Raw genomic sequence first — 18,185 nt, 5'->3', positions numbered from 1 at the left:
CTGAATATCGTAATCCAGCTAAGAAGTCAAATGTAATATTTTGAACAAATTTAATTATTTAGAAACCAAAAGAATTAAAAAATTTAATTTTTCTACACAACCATTTTTTTCCGATGTTTGCAATATTACGTATTAATCTAAATACTTGTTAAATACTATTATTAAATGGTTTAATCTTATTTTGCTTTAACTTTGCGCTGCATTCATTTTTCCATTTTAAATAATTTTGAAAAGCGCGCCAAAGCGAACATGAAACCTGATATTTCTGCCTTCCAGCGACAGTCACACTAATAACTCAAATAATTGTGGTACCGTCAACAAAACCAGAGTCTCTCGCGTACTCCGGGTATTAAAGCCGTGGAATCGGGCAGTGCCGCATGCGGTGCTGTTTATAATTTTGCAAACTCCCAACAGATCCGGAAGCAGTTTGAACATGGGTCCGCCGAAGCAGCTGAAACGAACCTTCCTTGGCTTCGACTTGAGCACGCAAAAGGTGAGAACTGGAACTGCCTACGTAGTATCTTTGCATCTGAGATGTGGAGGCGTCTCCAAATCGACTAGATCTGGGCCAAATACGTGCGAATGGTGTTGCTCGAAAAGGTCAAACGGAACTCGGGAACCTGTTAGCCCTTGAAACACAAACTATTAAAACAATTCTTATCAGTTTCGGTGACCGGGGCTCGATTCTCGCTTATCTGCTAAAGAGCCGAGCGCCAACCGTTTTAACTATTATGGTTTGATTATTGAAATTCATGTTCGAAGGTATTGGCCCCCGCCATTATCTTAATAAAGCCGCAATAACTTTCACAATCCCTGAATGACGCCAGCGGTGACTCCTAGTTGCCCTCTGTGTTTGATCGTTATTTTCGAGGTGTGTCTCCATATCTCTAATTGCTGCCCCCCATTTACTCCTCTCAGCTCAAGGCCGTCCTGCTGGGCTCCAGTTTGGAGGTGGTTGCCGCGGCGGAAGTGAAATTCGACACCGATTTGCCGGAGTTTCGGACCACCGGAGGAGCCAATGCCGGACCCAACAAAAATGAGTGAGTCTGTTTCACCATCATCTATTATTACTCCAATTGAGGACTTTAATGGGATGATTGCTTTCGTAAAGCAAATAGGGGAATATTTCCTGTTTGTACGATAAAACTTAGGGCCCTATTTCATAGCAGTTATAGATAAGAAAACTAAACACGAGTTTTATTACCATAGTTTGTTAAAGTGGGATCCCTGCTATAGGAAGAGCAGGGACTACCCATACAATAGGTACCACATAATGTAAAATTGCTAACCAAACTTCACCTCTGCTCGTTCATCTCTAGATACTTTGTGCAGCCAGTGATGTGGGTGAAGGCCATGGACATTGTCCTGGACCGACTGGTGATGCAACAGGCTGATCTTAGTACCGTAGCAGCCATCAGTGGCTCCGGACAGCAGCACGGATCGCTCTACTGGTCCAAGCATGGAATCAACACGCTGCAAAACCTCGATTCCGAAAAGTTCCTTCACGGACAAATCGACGACTCCGCCTTTGTGGTTAATCGTACTCCAATTTGGATGGACGCCACCACCACCAAACAGTGCCTAGAGATGGAGATGGCCGTTGGCGGCAAACTTAACATGGTGGAACTGACGGGCTCCAAATGCTACGAACGCTTTACAGGTCCCCAGATCCGGAAGATATATCAGCAACGCTGCCACGCCTACGAAGAGGCCAATCGAATCTCATTGGTCAGCAGTTTTATATCATCGCTTTTTCTGGGCTCTGTCGCTCCAATTGACTTCAGTGATGGATCCGGCATGAATCTGCTGGACATCCGCAAAAAGAACTGGTCCAAAGAATGCCTGAATGTCTGTGCACCCGATCTGGACAAGCGCCTGGACATTCCGGTCAGTCCCAATACGATTTTGGGAAACGTCTCCCCGTACTTTGTGGAGCGCTTTAGTTTTTCGCCCGATTGCAAAGTGGCTGCTAGCACGGGAGACAATCCTTCGGCGCTGTCTGGGATGTTGGTGGGCAGCAGCTGGCTTACCATTTCCCTCGGCACCAGTGACACCCTAATGATGAGCTTCAAGGAGCCGCTAAACTGGGAAGAGGGTCATGTACTCTGTCATCCAACCGAAACGGAAGAATTCATGGGTCTTCTATGGTAAATTATCCCCGGGACATACGATCTTACAATGAGTATGTCTAAAAACCCTTTTTTAGTTTTAGAAATGCTTCATTGGTCCGCGAGGAAATGAACAAGAAGACAACCGGCGGCAATTGGGATAAATTCAATGAGTATCTCGAGTCCACGCCACGTGGAAACTTTGGGAACATGGCCGTACACTTTAACGATATGGAAATAATTCCAAAGGCACAGGGTGTTCTGCGATGGAACAAGGAAATGGATCCCAGTTCCCTGGAGGCGGCTAGGGGTGTTATCAAGTAAGTCAGTTCGAATTTATGCATTAATTAGCTGTTCTAGGCCAGACATGAATCCAATGACTCATAATCTGTTAACAATCATTTGTAAATAGTTATTTTTGGAAATGACCTTACCAACGTGAAAAATTGAGATAAATATATGAACATCAGTTCGAAGACAGCTGTTTATTTTTTTCTCAATGCCCATTTGCCTTGTATTAAGTTCTTAAAATTGTAATAAAAATTCCGACCTCTTTTGCTCAACAGATTTAGCTCGCCCCAAATCGAAATTCGAGCTCTAGTTGAAGGCCAGATGCTGCATCACCGGGCTGTGGCTGAAGATCTTGGCTACGAATTCGGACCCGAGACCCAAATCCTTGTTACAGGAGGCGCATCTGTTAACAAATCCATCCTGCAAACAATTGCCGATGTGTTCAATGCTCCCGTCCATATCCAGGTGGGTTAACTACAACTGTTCACCCAAGTGCAGGCAATTTAGACAACATATTTCTTGCAGGACGAAGGATATGAGGCCGCCCTACTGGGAGCCGCTTACCGAGCCGCCTATACTCTGTACCTTCATGAGGTGGGTGAAGAAGAGACGCCTCTCTGTTACCGAGATTATATTCTAAGTCTGACCAGCAACAAGCTGAACCTTGTCTGCGAACCACACAAGGACAGTGAGGAGATCTACGCTCCAATGCTACTAAGATATCGCGAAATGGCGCGCATTCTGTCCAATCCAAACACATAAACTCCGAGAGCCCAACGTAACATTCCAGTTTATACTCCGTACATTCCGAAATCACCAACCGATTCCTTTTTTAACGTCTCCTGGAATTGACAGAACTAAAGTGCAATTAACAAATTCTGTGATTGACGATTTATTACAAATTTATGCGACTCCATATACAAATACATTTTTATATATGGCCCACTTGTGTCTGGTATGACTTTATTCTGCGATCCTCCTACTTCTTGCGTCCACCACGCTCCTTGACCTGTAAATGCACCGTGGTTCCGTTTACAAGATTGTAAAAAGCCATGGTATTGCTGTCTTTGAAGAACATTCCCTGAAGAAGAAGTGGTTGCAATAATAGTTTTCTGAAAATAAGTTGTATTTCTTACCTCATAAAAGATCTTCTGCTTAGCCGGTGGCATGCCAGTTTCGTCCTGCAGCTTTGTCTTCAGATTGGCAATGGGTTCGGAAAGTGCCATTGTTACAGCTATCATTTGGCCATTAAGCTTCCACTCTGATTTGTCGGAATTGGGTACCAAAACCTGAATGGTCACAGGGCTCTGAAATAACAAAAAAAAACGGGGTATATACCAACAGAAAGTCTATTTCCCAAGTTAAAGTTACCTTGTGGGAGGCTATGAACTCTGCTTCTGGAATCAGGTTATCCTCGCTTCGAATCTTTTTAGAGGGCGGCTCCTCCTCCATTATATCAACAGGTGGAGCAGGTGCTATTTGCTGAGGGACTCCACCGGGCTGCATGTTCATGTAGCCTCCACCACCAGCTCCGAACGGTGGCTCTGCAAAATAAAAACGCTTAGCCCTCGATGTGTGTTGAATAATATTTGTTACTTACGCATCATGGGTGGACGCAGTTGCATCAGCTGCATAACCGGCTGAGGCTGCTGCGGCGGGTGGTGGTGGTGCGACTGGTGAGGTGGCGCCTGCTGATGCGGTGGGTGGTGGTGATGAGGGTTATGATGCCCGTGATGACCACCTCCGCCACCTTGGTGGTGTTGGCTCTGGCTGGAGTGGCTGTGCTGCGACTTGGTTGACGGCTGCGGCGGAGCTGAAAGCGTTGCCTTGCTGCCCACCGGTTTGGGACCGATCTTTTCCTTCTCCTCGTCGGGCAGCAGTCCCTTAACCTTGTGGATCTGATGAATTTGTTCCTCCAGTGTAATATTTGCACGAGCTGCTCTCGTGGCCGCTTCCACACTGGACGTGTGTCCGTCCCAGGTGACGCGATCGTCCTTCTTGGTTTCCTCTTCGCCGAGCTTCTTACCGATGACGGTCTCCTCGTCGCCCACACCAAAGATATCGGTACGGCGCTCAGCCAGTTGCTTGAGACTGGCCTCGATGGCTGTGCCCGCGGCGAAGACATTGTCTTGATTAATTTTCTCCACAGTATGCTTGTCGCGCTGTTCCACCCAGCGTGGATCCAATAGACCAATGCGCATGTGCTCCGAGACCTTGGAAGCCGGGATCTTTTCACCAGTAATAGGCGATATGAGATACTCATCTGTAGGCATTGGCGCCTGCTTCGGTTGCGTTGCTTTGGGATCGTATTTCTTGACCACCACTTTGTCGTGGGTGGGCGGCAGCATTGGCGCCACAGCTGGCTGCAACTTAGTGGTTGGAGTGTCCTCATCACTAGAGGCCTCGTCCATGTCTTGCACTTGGGTGTTGTCTCTCTTGGCGCCAGTCGGCTGGCCGTAGGACGACACGTTCTTCATTTGAATACCCACACGATTCTCCATTTGCGAGAGCTTCAGACCGCTTTCCAAAAGGCTGTTCACCTGGGAGTCGCCTTCTTCGTCCGACTCGATCTGCATTTCTGTATCACCCTCTTCGTCCATTAGACGTTCCTCCATTAGCACACGGGCACCCACCTCGTCGGGATTCGTGGGCGGCGGAAAGTTGCCCGATTCGAATGGCTGATAGTCCACCGTCTCCACCACCACAAAATCGTGCCAATCGATTTGGGCGTAGGCCACGCGCTCCCTTTCGATCTTCTCCTCCTCGCGGCGACGTTGTGCTTCTTGGTGGCGCTGCCAGTTGGCCCGATATTTAACGTGCTCCAGCACCTGGTTCATGCTGCCCCTGCCCGGAGCGCTCTCGGTGCGCAGTTTGCCCAGCAGATCCTTCGGTGGTATTAATACCTTGGTATACTGCTCCAGCAACTTGGTGAAGTACTGGAAGAGCGAGTGCTGTGGTCGCAGGAAGTCAAACTGGAAGTTGCGCTGCTCCCGGCTCATAAGATTGGTCAAAAACTGACGGCCATTACGGGCTACGAACTGGGCGGTTAACTTCACAATGTCCCTGAAAAGATATGGAAAACGATAGGACTGGCGTTGGAATTTCCTGGCAAGTGGACACTTACAAATCCAGCGCTGAAATGGAAGGCGGATCAGCTATGAACTCAAATTCGGGCGGTGGTTCCTTTGGTACGAACTGCTGCTCCACCACCTGTTTGAGAAGCTCTTGCTGGCGCTGTTGGGCGGCACTGGTCACCGCCAGCTGCTTCATGTTGGCAATGGCAGTGATACCGGCATCTAAAGGGGGTCAACATTTCATGTATAAAAACAAAAGTGAGGAAAGTGAACCAAAACATACCATTGCCCTCGCGAAACTCGTTGACCTTGTGTCTGTAGTAGGCGTGGTAGGGATCTCCGCCATTCAAGAAATTAAACTTGGGATTGCCCAACTCATTTTGACGAATACGCGCCTCGAACTCCGGTCCATTGCGAGCTACAAAACTGGCGGTCTTGTCAACGATATCTAATAGTTAAAGCTTTGGCAACTGAGTATGGGAAACGTTAAATGTGTAACATGTTAATGGATTTAAGGTAAAAATGGTTAAAATGAGAAAATGGTTTTGTTTTCTTTTTGGCAAAGGATGCTTCTGACTTCCGGCGGCGGATAGATAATCCCAATGATTGGACCCGACATCGACTTGGGCTGATCGTTGCCGAACTGCTCGTCGGTTGCTTCCGCGTCTAAAGTTGCCATGGCTGTTGAAATCGTCCTCTTTTATTGATAAAATCCAATTGCTGTTCGAGAAACGAGAAAACGCTTGTTTAGGCGAAAATTAGAGGTGGAAGAAATAGGGATGGAACTATCGCCGGTACTGATGGTTTGCCTGTTGCCACCGCCATCGATATTATCATTATCCCTACTTTCGCGATAGTAAACACAACTCAGCTTTTCATATTTCATATACATTTTTATTTAAATTATAATTTTTTAAATGCAATATTTTTAGAGATACAGTATATAAATATATTTTACTTGCATTTGTAATGGTTATGAAATTTTGTAGTTAATATGTTAAGGTAATTCAATAAGCGAACTGGTTTCACGCCAGAACTAGAGAACCACTGGTTCAACATATCGAAAATGCTGAGTGTGGCGGTAGATTTAAACGATCTGTTGAACAAAATATCAAATCAGGCGTTAAAAATGGCTTAAAAAGCTTTACACCTTACATACATACGTTATATTCATCAGAATGTGGACTGACAAAGGCGTGGGTTGAACTGAATCCCGCAGGTGAGGTCTTCATTTGCATATTGCGTTAGTGTTGGTACGGCTTTGTACGCCCGGTTTGATTCACCAAGCCCAAACAAAAATAACATTTGTTTACGTTTGTGCGATTTTATTCACCCGCTGAGAGAGTCTGCTGCCAGCCAGATGATGATGACTATCAAAATGATGAGGTTCCATTGTGCGTGATAACGACCCGACTCATTTCCATCGGCTCGATTCTGTCGAGACTTGCCCCCAAGCTCAGTAGTCTACGAATCGCTGAGCCGTCGGCACTGTTTAATTGGACGGAAAACTCGGATTAGGTCCGATTGAGCCGCATTTCGGATCACTTCCTTATCACAAGCTAGCGACGTGACTTAAATTCCATTGACGTGCGGGTATTTTGTGAATCACAACCGGTGGCTGAAAACCCTAGTTCTAGAACAAAGAACACTGCAATGGGTGGAATTCAATACATCTGCCTGCTGGCTCTCATAATAGGAGCATCATTAATGACAACGAGCGATGCAAATTGTAAGACCTATAGCAATATTTAAGTCAAACTCTGTCTTTATGACGATCTTTTGGTGTCAAGTATCTCATGCCTATGCTAATATCATTTGAGAGAACACAGAAAACATGAAGTCGTCTTTGTAAAGAGAATTTGGGCAAATAGAAAGCCTATTAATTTTATAGCTTGTTATTCGGTTTATTATGATAATAAAAACTTTATTGAAGTAAATAAATATTTTATTGATAAAGCAGGAAGGCTATTATCAAACGGAGGCTGGTCGCCACTTAGCGATACATTTCCACAGCTACGCACTACTCAGTTTATTAATATTATATATCATATTATTACTCAAGTAATAATATTTAAAATATATATAGAAATTGGGAAATGTTTTATTACTTATGTAATTTCCAATTTCCTACGAGTGCATCATCAAGAATGACAGCATTTGTTTTTACCAGGTTTACACATTTGTTTATTGTAGTAAACATTTCTAAATTATTACATTTAGAAAAACCCATTTGCATATATGTATGTACTTGTTGATAAAGATTCCAATAAATTCCAAAAGCTAAACCCAATGGTGCTCACACATACATATATTGAGAGCTAATCTCCCAAAAAGAATTCCCCCAATCAACAATTGTTTACCGATCGATTGGATCCAAATAGATTTTTATAAGCGTGAGACCTAATTGATGTTTATTCATTTAAATTAACATACTGTAGCCAGGGGGATGCACACTTTCAAAAAAGATCCGACAGTTTAGTAAACATTCACAAATGACCATTTTTTTACTGTGTCTTTACCTTTGATATAGTACTTTTAAATTGACTTGATTAATGTGTTGACAAGTCCTAATTTGTGGAATATTCCAGAACAATTCAATTATATCGTAGATATAAATGATGTATTCTTTAAATGAGTCAATTGCCTTAAAACGGCGCCTAGAACTTGAGATTCGCAAGAGAAATTATAACAATGACAATGACATTATCTGTATGAACTGAAATTTAACCATTTTAATTGTATCATTTTATACATTTTCAGCAAGCCGGGATGTTAATGCCGAATTGAACAGGATACCTGCCTCGAAATGGTTGCAATATGTAGAAACAGCGTTGGACTCAGTAAATAGGCAAAAGCGGTTTGTAAAACTGATTACTTTGAAAACCAGTTAACTTCAATGACTTACGCTGATGAATTTGGGAGTGACACCTATCAGACTGTAACTATATACCTGTAAAAAGGGGAACAATTTAAATTTGTAGCACGACCTGTATTTCCGTATTCGGTCTTAAATTTAAACATTTACATAAAGTGACTTGAATTTTACACCAATTTTTAGTCTGGAGGACACTCTATTGGGATCCGATATCACTGTTAAGAACGGTAGCCTTTCACACCGCCAACTCCTGGATACTTTACCCAGCCTAGCTTCGAAGAATGACAACAAGCTCGCCCTGAAGATCCTTAAGTCCGGCTTGCTCGTTTTCAACAGCGAATGCCTGCCCAATGAAATCGATGGAGATGAGTGCCGCAGTTACCTGGAGCAAAAACCACTTCCAGAGGGCAGTAGTTTACGAACGGAGTGTGAAAACTCGCTCAAGGGAAACCGAGAGGGTCACCATGCTTTTAGGAGGCTACTTGGTAGCAGCCACTACAGGAATGGATTCTACGAGGTATGTTTTGCCCAGAAAACCAGGATGCAGAAAAGGAATTTAATGGGCAATATGGTATTTTCAGATGTTTCCCAATTCCGGAAGACGCGAAACGGTGCCTGCTGCGTGGTCCATCAGTAAGGATCTATATGAGCCCGACAACATTCAAACCTCCAAACAACAAACCGTCGAAAGCAACTCCAACTTGGGCCTCCCTCAGTGGGCGCAGTTTGTGGAGCATGATCTCAGCAAGCCGGTATCGCAATCAATGAGTAAGTTTCTTATGATGACCTCTTCTTTCCATACTTAACACTGCTAAAACAAAGATTTTAAACAATTTTTTAATGCCCTGAAAATAAGTCCTGTGGACATCACAAGTTGACTTGAAGATATATACATATAATTAAATAACAATTTATATTTATTTAGTTAAGGTAAATCTAACTAATGAGTTGTGCATTCCCAGGCAATGGAGCCCCGATAGAGTGCTGCAGCCGTGACCAGATCAACCTTCAGCCGCGTCACCACCACCCGGCATGTGCTCCGATTCTGTACCAGCCCGGTGGGAAATACGACGTGCCCAGCTGCCTCAATTATGTGAGAAGTGCTCTGGCCGTGGCTGATTGCAATTTCGGTGGCGCCGAGCAGGTGAGAAGAATTCAATTATAAAAAACCACGTAAAAATATCACTGGCTTACACCCATTATATGTATGTAGCTCAACCAGGCCACGGGGTCCTTGGATCTGTCGCAACTCTACGGTTTCACGGCATCAGCGGAGAGAAAGTTGCGGCTTCTTGAGGGCGGTTTGTTGAGGTCAACTCCACGAGGAGAGTTCGACAACGCCCTGCTGCCCATTGCCACCGACGCGGAAGGACCTTCCTTCTGCGCCAGGGAGAGAATTGGAGATGGCACTTGCTTTGCAGCCGGAGATTCGCGGGTAAACAGCAGTCCGTTCTCCATACTGATCTACACGATATTCATGCGCAACCACAACAAAGTGGCTGCCGAGCTGCATCAAAGGAATCCCCGGTGGAGCGACGAAAAGCTCTTCCAAGCAGCCAAGGCCGTCAATGTAGATATATACCGTCGAGTGGTGATTGAAGAGTGGCTTCCCGAGGTGATCGGCCAAAAGTTGGCTAGTGAGATTAGGAGGAAACACGGTAATCGTGCTTTGGAGGTCTCCAATGAGTTTGCGGTGGCTGCCATTCGATTTTACTTCTCAATGGTGCCCAATGAGCTCCAAAATTTGACCAAGGATAACGTAGTCTACGGAACTGAAAAGTAAGTGCCAGAATATATGAATAAATTGATTGCCATATACATTACTAATACGATAAATAATACAAACATTTCATCATTAATTACAAAAGATAATAATACTTACCGAGTACTTTTAATAACATGTCACTTGTCTCCAGAAACAACGAATATGTGTTTATAAGCAAGGAGCTTCCAACTAGAAATCTGTTTGAGCTCAAAGAAGAAATCTACAAGCCAAAGTTACAGTACACTTCCCAAAAGTTAAATAACATCCTTGAGAGTTTACTCAACCAGGAGTCCATGAAGATGGATGCGGCCTACTCCGGTGGTGTAAGTAATATGATTTTGATATTTATATATCCCAAAAATCATATTTTAACTCACAGGTCGTCTGGCACAAGGACACCAGACCCACCCACGCCGACATTTTGGCATTCGATATCCAAAGAGGCAGAGATCACGGTCTGCTGCCATACCATCGGTACTTGGAGTCGTGTGTCCTGTCCGAACCCGTAAAAAGCTGGAAAGATTTTGAGCACTTCATTCCAAACGATGTAGGTTGTTCATTTATTACGACTATCCTTTTATTAATATAGTTTCAAAATACTCATTTAACAAGGTTTTGGATAAGCTGAAGACAATCTACGCCAGTTGGGCTGATGTGGACCTCATTGTGGGCGGTATTTCGGAGAAGCCTGTTCACGGATCCGTTGGCCCCACCTTCAGCTGCATTATCTGTATGAGCTTTCCTGTTATAAAATGTGAATTTATCTCTGAAATTCTTTTCTTATAGCCGAGCAATTCGTACATGTTCTGAAGCAAAACGAGCAAAAAGCCCCGAAACACAATGAACTGGTGGAGCAATATCGCCACTTCAATGGAACCAAACTCCTGTGCCTGAGCTCCGGCCTTTCAGCTGTTCCGCAGAATATCTTCCAGTTGCCATCGACCAGGTTAGTATTGAAAAGAAATCATAATAGATCACCTGTCAGTCGCTTGAGTCACAGTCTGCACACAATTTGATTCCCATTTGATATTCCACTGAGTACTGAAGTGATAAGCTCGGCAACCAAAATTATCTACAACCTTAATGATTGTTTTTTTTTTGTGTTTCCTTACAGAAATCAAATGGTCTCTTGTGAAGACATCTAGAGGGTGAGAATACAACGCCGCTCACACTTCGCAACCAATTTAAGATTGTTTCCAAACCAAAAAAATTGTATAAGAGCTAAGACTCATTAAATACCTCAATAACATCTTGATTCTTATTATCTTACTGCTATTTTGGTTGTTAACTACACATTTGTCTAGTGGAACATCGAATTACAGATAGATCTGATTGTATTGCAATATCGTTATGTTTAAATAGACATGGAATTACATATCGATTGTCTGGCTGACACTTTTGATAACTCTCAACTCAGAAGCGGATCGTTAAAGTCACGCAATATTACTATACTCAAAGCCGTTGCAGAAAGTGTTGCGGCCAGAGCGGTACGTGTATTTCCATTTTGAACAATTCCCATTTTGAACTGCAATGAGGGTCGCTTTTTTCTGTTATTACGTGAAATAGTGGCCAAACCTCATTAAATGGCAAGAATGTCACAATTAGCTCCAATAAAAGTTATTGGCCAATAAACGCATAAAATAGTTGCCTCAGACCCTACAGCATTGCTTTACAACTTATAATTTATGATAAAGGACATTCCTAGGCTGGGAATGATTCATAAGCAGCATACAGAAGTTGGATATGATAGTGGTATAAGATAAAGAGTAAGTTATTTGTAGATTTCAATTTTAATTGATCGAAATTATGCACACACGTCATGACATAAATTATTTTAATTTCGATTGTGAAAACTAGTCATGAGACTGTTTTCCATGGAAGTATATACATAAAAGACTTCTTTGACCTTCAAAATAATCAAAGAGATGCATTGTTGTGATATAAAATATATATTGAAGTATTAATCCAAGAAGCGTAGATCCTTTTTGCCTTGTAACTCGATTTTTAATAAGCTATTTTAGGTATTACTGCGAAGCATCGCAGTATGCAAGGAATGATAGAAATGAGTCCATGAAACTTGAAGAAATTCCTAGTACACCTTATTATCTTTAATCGAAAGTTTGATTTGTTGTTGGCCCCAGGGTCAACTGTTGACCATTCCCCACGGTTCCATTGTGGGCTGATATCAATATCAAGGCCCAAAGGCAGCAGACTCTCTCATAAGGAATGGTATTTGTATTCGTTTTTCTGCTCCCAGATAAGATTGAAAAGTGCCTATGAGCACAACACCAAATGATAAGGCACACTTTTGCTTTTGCGATAACGCACCATCGCAATTTCAGGCAATCAATTAATGAGCCAGCTGATATCGCCGATTCCCTTTGGGCCAGCCAACGTCAGTTAGTTGGAGTTGGAATTCGATTCGCAGCGGGTCGAGAGTGCTAGTGCTAGTTCGGGTCGGAAAAAGAGCAACAAAATAAATAAAGAGCACAGTGGGCAGTACAAGGTAACCCATCGGTGCTTCTAAGCCCGTAAATCAAGATACCAAAGATATGGCACAGACATCGGTATCTTAGGATCTGATGTCATGCCAGTGAAAGCAATAAATAAATCTCGAATCACAGCTACCAGCCAAACGATGCCAGCCATACGATGGCGGTAAATAAGTGACCCACAATCACGGACTAAAAATACGCGATTAACTCTTATATTGGAGTCCTTATGTAATGAGCTTCCATTAATGATTGCTTCATTTGCGAAGAATTTCCTGGCTTGTGATAACTGCAAAAATAAAAAAAAAGGCCAGCAAACTGAAAAAGCAAGGCAATCGCAAACACAGTGCCAATTGCGTTTATCTAATCGGACAGTTGGCTACCACACAGGTGAATTAGGTACTCTTCTATGTACCTATGTGTTTCCAAATGCAAAGGTATCTAAAGGTAGCTATCTATCGGTTCGCATTGCCCATTCGGAATCAATAGTTTACCAGATCGCTTTGATTCCACACCGGCGGAATGGTCAAAGCAGGCAATAGGACCCTCAAATACTTCCGACCCATTTCGGTCAAGTATGGGTAAATATCAAGCGTGATGGACAGGTGTCTATATCACAGATTGGCGCACAGATTGCCAACACCTGTCTATCATATTTCGGTATACCTAGGCGTCAGTTCCGAACACCTAGTGTTTTACTGTTTGACTGTTTAAAATACAAATTAAAAAAATCGTTGAGTTAGGTCTGGGCTAACATATCTTAAATGTAAGCTGTGAACCAGCTATTATATTTTACTATTGAACAATTGAAGTTTGAACCCATTTTCCGTGTGCTACAATTAGTCATCGACAATTACCTTCTGTCATGCATTAGTTGTAATGTAGTGTTATCAACGAAACACAAAAAGATGGGCGAAGAACTGCGCAGTTAATATTAGCAGTTAATGCCAAACTTAAAATGGAAAGAATCAACAAATGATGGAAAACGATAATTATTTTGATTGCACACCTCCTTATTTCTCAGGATGCCACAAAACGGCTACGAAAATGGAGTCCCCGGCGGGAATCAGGCAAATGGGCAGTACGACGAGGTCAAACCCACTTATGCTCTGGAGCATTTGGCCACCTTTAAGCTGAAGAACGAGGCTGAGGTCAAGCAGCCGAAGGAGAAGATGAAGCTTCTGGTCGAACTGGAGAAGACCGGGGGCATTTGGCCGCACAAGATGTTCATGAGCTTTAATGGACAGTGGCTGGTGATGCTGGACAGTGAGATGAAGGAGATTGAGAATTTCCCAGGCAGCCTGATCACGGAGCCCACGGCTTTCATAAGCGAACATCCGCAGGAGTCATTCAACAATATCCTCATCTTCTCAGTGCCCGGAATCTCACTGGGCAATACCGAAATGCACATCTTCCAGGTGAGAAGCCCCTGTTTTTGATCGCTTAGAGATCTTTAATAATTGGATATATCATAGGTGGCCGATGTCAGTTCAGTGCTTTTGGTTGAGGATCTGAAGACGGTGAGTTGCAAAACGAAATGTTTCCCGATCTCCAATCCAAATTGAATCCAAATTCCTTGCTTTTTCAGCTAAGCAAGGGAACGCCTGTGACAGTGGATCGCAACAAGACACCCATTGTGCTGCCCAAGCCGGAAAGGCCCCAGAACCAGCAGGCCAAGGATCAGTATGGAATAGCAGCTGCAGTGGCCGGAATAGCAGCGGAGAAGAATGCCCTGGACAAGGAGCAGACCGAGCGGGATGTCCAGGTGATAAATCACTGCTTCGAGGACATCGAGAGGTTCATGGCTCGACTTCATTATGCCGCCGAGGCCCTCAACGAGCTGAAGCTGCGCAAGGAGCAGCATAATCCTCACGGTGAGGGACTTTTGGTCCTGAGATCGCGACCCCCGATCGAAAGCGAGTTCCACGACATCTTGGCCAAGGTGAAACTGGCCCTGATATACTCCGTCCGGCTGCAGAACCAATTCTCCAAGCCCGCCGATCCGGTGCACAATGTCTTCATTTCGCTTAAGTCCATCGTCACCGTTTGCAACGATATCTACGAGGATGCGGGTCTGCCGCAGGCGGTGCTTAATCCCCTTCTGCGTCGTGAGACCATTGCCTTCCTCAACGGCATACTGGACTCCAACGAGAAGCAGCTGTGGCAGAGCCTCGGCCCCAACTGGACGGTGCCCAAGGATCAGTTCAAGGATCACAAGAGCTCCTACCACCCGATCTTCTACGACGACTGGTCTCCCGATTGGGTGGTCGATGAGGAGGTGCCGTACCTGGCTCCTGCTCTCAAAAAGAGCACAACGCCTTCGCCAGTGCCGGTTGCAGTGCCACCTAGTCCAGGTCTAGGAAATCGCACCTGGCTGAGCAGATTAGAGAGCCGAAACGTGAAGATCGCCGAGGTTGCCTTTAATAAGTCGGCCACCAACGAGAAGGAACTGAAGGTTACGAAGGGAGAGTATTTGGAGGTACGTAACTAATAATCATCGAAAGCGGTTTAATTTAATTGTCGAATGAATGTACGTCCGTTATTGTCATTTAGAACATTTCACGAAAACATCCCATTTGCTTGTTTAATTAAGATTTGCATATGATTTAACACGACTTAGCATTTTAAATCGTTTGTATGTAAAAAGCACTTATTTTTTGATACAATCCAGTTTTTTTCATTTAGGTATGTACATATGTCCACGTGTGAAAACTGAATCACTTGACATCTTATAAGGCACAGGTCTTTTACTTTTATATTAATCTTTTGTTTGGGAATGTTGCTGATATAAAAGCTTTAGATAAGTGTTGCTTATTCAGATAAGAAAATTCTTAGACGGAAAAAATATGATTCCATAGTTTTAAATTCAGGGACTTACCCCGAAGTTGTAGTTGAGATGAGAGGTCATTGACTCCGTTTCTCCATACAAAAACCAAGAATAGAATTACTAAACATTGATTATATTAATACTATGTACCAGTTTTATTATACATGACACCAATCTTATCGATTCCCCATTTACGCGATCTTAGTACCCCATCAACCCGATAACAGACCTTATAACGTTCATATACCTCGTCTGATTCCAAGATTATCGATGACTCCCGCAACTGGTGGAAGGCCCGTAACTCTTACGGGAACATCGGCTACGTTCCGCACACAGTGCTCACGCCGTACAACTTTGAGCCCGGAGTAAATGGCCGGGACACGGAGTCGCTGGCCTCGATGGCTTTGACGGAGAACGGCGGCGAGGAGGTCAATCCTCCGCTGTACCGCAACACCATGGCCATGTATACCGCTCCCGTGGAGCAGCCGGCGGCCAATGGCAAGGCAATGCAGCGCACCTTCTCGATGCCCAACGTGCCCGTTCCACCACCGATGCCTCCACCAAGCGACAGCCAGACGAATACGCCCAGTGGCACCCTCAAGCGCAACATGGCGGCGGCAGGAGCGCTAGCAGGTGGGTACCTAAACAAAGGAAAAACAATTATAATAGGAATAATTGTCGTAATTATCTCGTTTATTGTGATAACAGCTATGCGCGCCCGCAACGATTGCGAGGCAGATGACCAAGCCTACTACATGCAGGACGATGTGAACGACGAACTGCGACTTCTGCTGCAGCAGCGAGAGAGGCGCAAGGACCTCGAGATCCTTAAGACGCCGGAAATCTACATCAACCAGAACTCAAAGCCACGTGAGGTGGAGGAGTGGCTTCGGGGCAAGGGCTTCTCGGACATCATTATCAAGCGATTGCATACACTTAGTGGAGAGGAGATCTTCGCCCTATCACCACACACCATCGAAAGTTACTTTGGCCAGCGGGAGAGTCGCCGCCTCATTTCCCAGATCGTGCTGCAAAAGAACTTCTGCGAGGTGAGTTCTTGTACAAATTAATTAATCTTATCAAATTCATTCCCATATCCAATTTTGCAGTACAAAACCATTCGATCATCGGAGCTTTCTGCCAAACTGGCACGTGCCCGCCAAAAGGCCGATCAGTCTAATGGCAATCCCAACGAGGTCTTCTAAGGTCTTTCTCCTATAGCCGGAGACCAGAGAGACAATAATGCTTCAGATGCCATTAATTTATTTATGATTAATAATCCTCCATTTATGTTAAACAGTGTTCATACGTATATTAAAAAACAAGACAAAAAAGGGTTCGACTTTTACGCTTTGAATGCTTGCATTTTTATGAAATGAAATGTATATTTATAAAAAGTAGAAATCGAATTATTAATCTAATGAATATGCTTTACTGTACAGAACTTAACTTCCCTTAACTCAAAAGTGGTATGATTAGTTGCGCTATTCGAAGCTGTGGCATGATTAATTAGGCAAGAATATGTTTATCATTACAGGAAACTTTGAGAACTGGTTATGGAACAGTCCTAATGCAACGCTTATTGGTTAACCCAGATACCTTATATGTCGAACTGCAGCTTGAACTGCAGACTTCAATCAACAAAGTTACGAAACAAGCGAAAAATGTTTTTTCCATAAACATGATTTTAATGTTATGAAGAAGTAATAGACGCCGCTCAAGTGCAAAAAGTGATAATCTTCATAAATTCATAAATTCTGCAATGTGAATGCATCCTAAAGCATCAAGTAAGTGGGCGTTTTGAAACCGGTAGGGGCGTGGCGGCATGTGACTGTTTTGTGGGCATATTGAGGGGGAAATAAGTATTTGAAAATGTAAGTCACGCGCCTGTTTAACCGATTAATTCAGATCTGTGAAGTCACATGTTTCAAGGCTCCAACCGGTCTCTTGTTAGCCTGGTTACGTGGCCGAACATGTGTAGGTTCACGTGTACTTGCTGGCCAAAACATAAAAATACAACTTTTATTCGAATCATATTGGGAATTTTGATTTTTCGAGTTTGGGTAGTTACAAGCGATGACCAATTGTTTCGCTTTCTGCGGCGGTTTTGCCAATTAGAACGAATTAATTTTGCAATTACGCGGCACGCAGAAAACAGGTCCATGGGTTTTTTGGGTTTAAGAGTCGATCAAATTGAATCAATTAGACTCAAATTTATTTGCAACGACCAAACAAACAGCAAACGAGTTATGACTGATACCTGATTGTTGTCAACCTTTGTTACGGATAGGACTTTTAATCGATCTGTAATACATTTGACAGATCAAATTGTGTGTGAATGTGACGATTGTAATGATTGGTTTTTTGCTAAGGTAAACATACCTCTTTCCATGCAACTTTGTCGACTGCACATTTTACGGCCGGGTAATGCTGACAGATAATTACCAACTGTTTGGAGATTTGGTAATACGATTGATTTAGACAGCGGCAAACATTCCGAGCAAGACATACATTAAACGCTTTTCTTGTTTGCTGTTAGGTGCCTCAAACCGTATTGTGGTCAATTTAAAAGTCGAAAAGCATTCAAACATTTTAAGCATGAGAAATTATAAAAATTACCTTTGAATTTTGCCTTTAAAATTATCCATAAAACGTATTTTAGTAGCTTTGAAATATATTTACTGCATTCACACACAAAAATTCGGGTGTCTTTTTATGCCAAGTAGTGTCCCCAATTATGTGCATTTGGCTCT

The 18,185-nt window shown here is 43.5% G+C and overlaps 4 protein-coding genes across 5 annotated transcripts; 3 read left to right on the top strand and 1 right to left on the bottom strand.

Annotated features, from left to right (window-relative positions):
• The first annotated feature begins 304 nt into the window (after positions 1 to 304).
• LOC6536679 (xylulose kinase) lies at positions 305 to 3,344 on the top strand. The gene is made up of 6 exons (XM_002097216.4): positions 305 to 493; positions 919 to 1,040; positions 1,320 to 2,147; positions 2,207 to 2,428; positions 2,675 to 2,864; positions 2,925 to 3,344. The coding sequence occupies exons 1-6, from the start codon at positions 434 to 436 to the stop codon at positions 3,159 to 3,161; spliced, it is 1,659 nt and encodes a 552-aa protein (XP_002097252.1). The 5' UTR covers positions 305 to 433; the 3' UTR covers positions 3,162 to 3,344.
• On the bottom strand, positions 3,268 to 6,252 carry LOC6536678 (splicing factor 3A subunit 1). Its single transcript, XM_002097215.3, has 7 exons — positions 6,044 to 6,252; positions 5,757 to 5,921; positions 5,524 to 5,695; positions 4,000 to 5,462; positions 3,771 to 3,943; positions 3,536 to 3,706; positions 3,268 to 3,480 (listed from the first exon to the last, which is right to left on the bottom strand). Exons 1-7 carry the CDS (start codon positions 6,150 to 6,152, stop codon positions 3,379 to 3,381), a joined length of 2,355 nt encoding a protein of 784 aa, XP_002097251.1. The 5' UTR covers positions 6,153 to 6,252; the 3' UTR covers positions 3,268 to 3,378.
• A 693-nt stretch (positions 6,253 to 6,945) lies between these two features.
• LOC6536677 (chorion peroxidase) lies at positions 6,946 to 11,368 on the top strand. Its single transcript, XM_002097214.3, has 11 exons — positions 6,946 to 7,202; positions 8,234 to 8,330; positions 8,532 to 8,865; positions 8,930 to 9,116; positions 9,311 to 9,492; positions 9,562 to 10,127; positions 10,265 to 10,436; positions 10,493 to 10,660; positions 10,726 to 10,843; positions 10,900 to 11,059; positions 11,228 to 11,368. Exons 1-11 carry the CDS (start codon positions 7,127 to 7,129, stop codon positions 11,256 to 11,258), a joined length of 2,091 nt encoding a protein of 696 aa, XP_002097250.1. The 5' UTR covers positions 6,946 to 7,126; the 3' UTR covers positions 11,259 to 11,368.
• A 1,141-nt stretch (positions 11,369 to 12,509) lies between these two features.
• On the top strand, positions 12,510 to 16,789 carry LOC6536676 (epidermal growth factor receptor kinase substrate 8). Of its 2 annotated transcripts, none has more exons than XM_015192405.3 (7): positions 12,510 to 12,619; positions 13,630 to 14,023; positions 14,081 to 14,125; positions 14,194 to 15,084; positions 15,696 to 16,065; positions 16,141 to 16,481; positions 16,542 to 16,789. In XM_015192405.3, exons 2-7 carry the CDS (start codon positions 13,631 to 13,633, stop codon positions 16,635 to 16,637), a joined length of 2,136 nt encoding a protein of 711 aa, XP_015047891.1. In that variant the 5' UTR covers positions 12,510 to 12,619; position 13,630; the 3' UTR covers positions 16,638 to 16,789. The 2 variants fall into 2 exon arrangements, with proteins under 2 accessions (XP_015047891.1, XP_002097249.2); XM_002097213.4 differs by lacking the exon at positions 12,510 to 12,619 and adding an exon at positions 13,070 to 13,186.
• Positions 16,790 to 18,185: the final 1,396 nt, after the last annotated feature.

This window comes from Drosophila yakuba, chromosome 3R (assembly GCF_016746365.2).
Source record: "Drosophila yakuba strain Tai18E2 chromosome 3R, Prin_Dyak_Tai18E2_2.1, whole genome shotgun sequence".
NCBI classification, from domain to species: domain Eukaryota; kingdom Metazoa; phylum Arthropoda; class Insecta; order Diptera; family Drosophilidae; genus Drosophila; species Drosophila yakuba.
Note: the sequence above shows the minus strand (reverse complement) of the source record. Positions and strands in the feature narration are given on the sequence as shown.

Bases quoted from the DNA above. Each gene is read 5' to 3' on its own strand.
- LOC6536679 (XM_002097216.4), top strand. From the start codon at position 434: ATGGGTCCGCCGAAGCAGCTGAAACGAACCTTCCTTGGCTTCGACTTG. The intron at 1,041-1,319 runs GTGAGTCTGTTT...GTTCATCTCTAG, and splicing joins GCCGGACCCAACAAAAATGA to ATACTTTGTGCAGCCAGTGA. The intron at 2,429-2,674 runs GTAAGTCAGTTC...TTTGCTCAACAG, and splicing joins GCGGCTAGGGGTGTTATCAA to ATTTAGCTCGCCCCAAATCG.
- LOC6536678 (XM_002097215.3), bottom strand. From the start codon at position 6,152: ATGGCAACTTTAGACGCGGAAGCAACCGACGAGCAGTTCGGCAACGAT. The intron at 5,696-5,756 runs GTATGTTTTGGT...GACCCCCTTTAG, and splicing joins CGAGTTTCGCGAGGGCAATG to ATGCCGGTATCACTGCCATT. The intron at 3,707-3,770 runs GTAACTTTAACT...TTGTTATTTCAG, and splicing joins AGTTCATAGCCTCCCACAAG to AGCCCTGTGACCATTCAGGT.
- LOC6536677 (XM_002097214.3), top strand. From the start codon at position 7,127: ATGGGTGGAATTCAATACATCTGCCTGCTGGCTCTCATAATAGGAGCA. The intron at 9,493-9,561 runs GTGAGAAGAATT...ATATGTATGTAG, and splicing joins ATTTCGGTGGCGCCGAGCAG to CTCAACCAGGCCACGGGGTC. The intron at 10,844-10,899 runs GTATGAGCTTTC...CTTTTCTTATAG, and splicing joins CACCTTCAGCTGCATTATCT to CCGAGCAATTCGTACATGTT.
- LOC6536676 (XM_002097213.4), top strand. From the start codon at position 13,128: ATGGTCAAAGCAGGCAATAGGACCCTCAAATACTTCCGACCCATTTCG. The intron at 14,126-14,193 runs GTGAGTTGCAAA...TTGCTTTTTCAG, and splicing joins TGGTTGAGGATCTGAAGACG to CTAAGCAAGGGAACGCCTGT. The intron at 15,085-15,695 runs GTACGTAACTAA...TCTGATTCCAAG, and splicing joins CGAAGGGAGAGTATTTGGAG to ATTATCGATGACTCCCGCAA.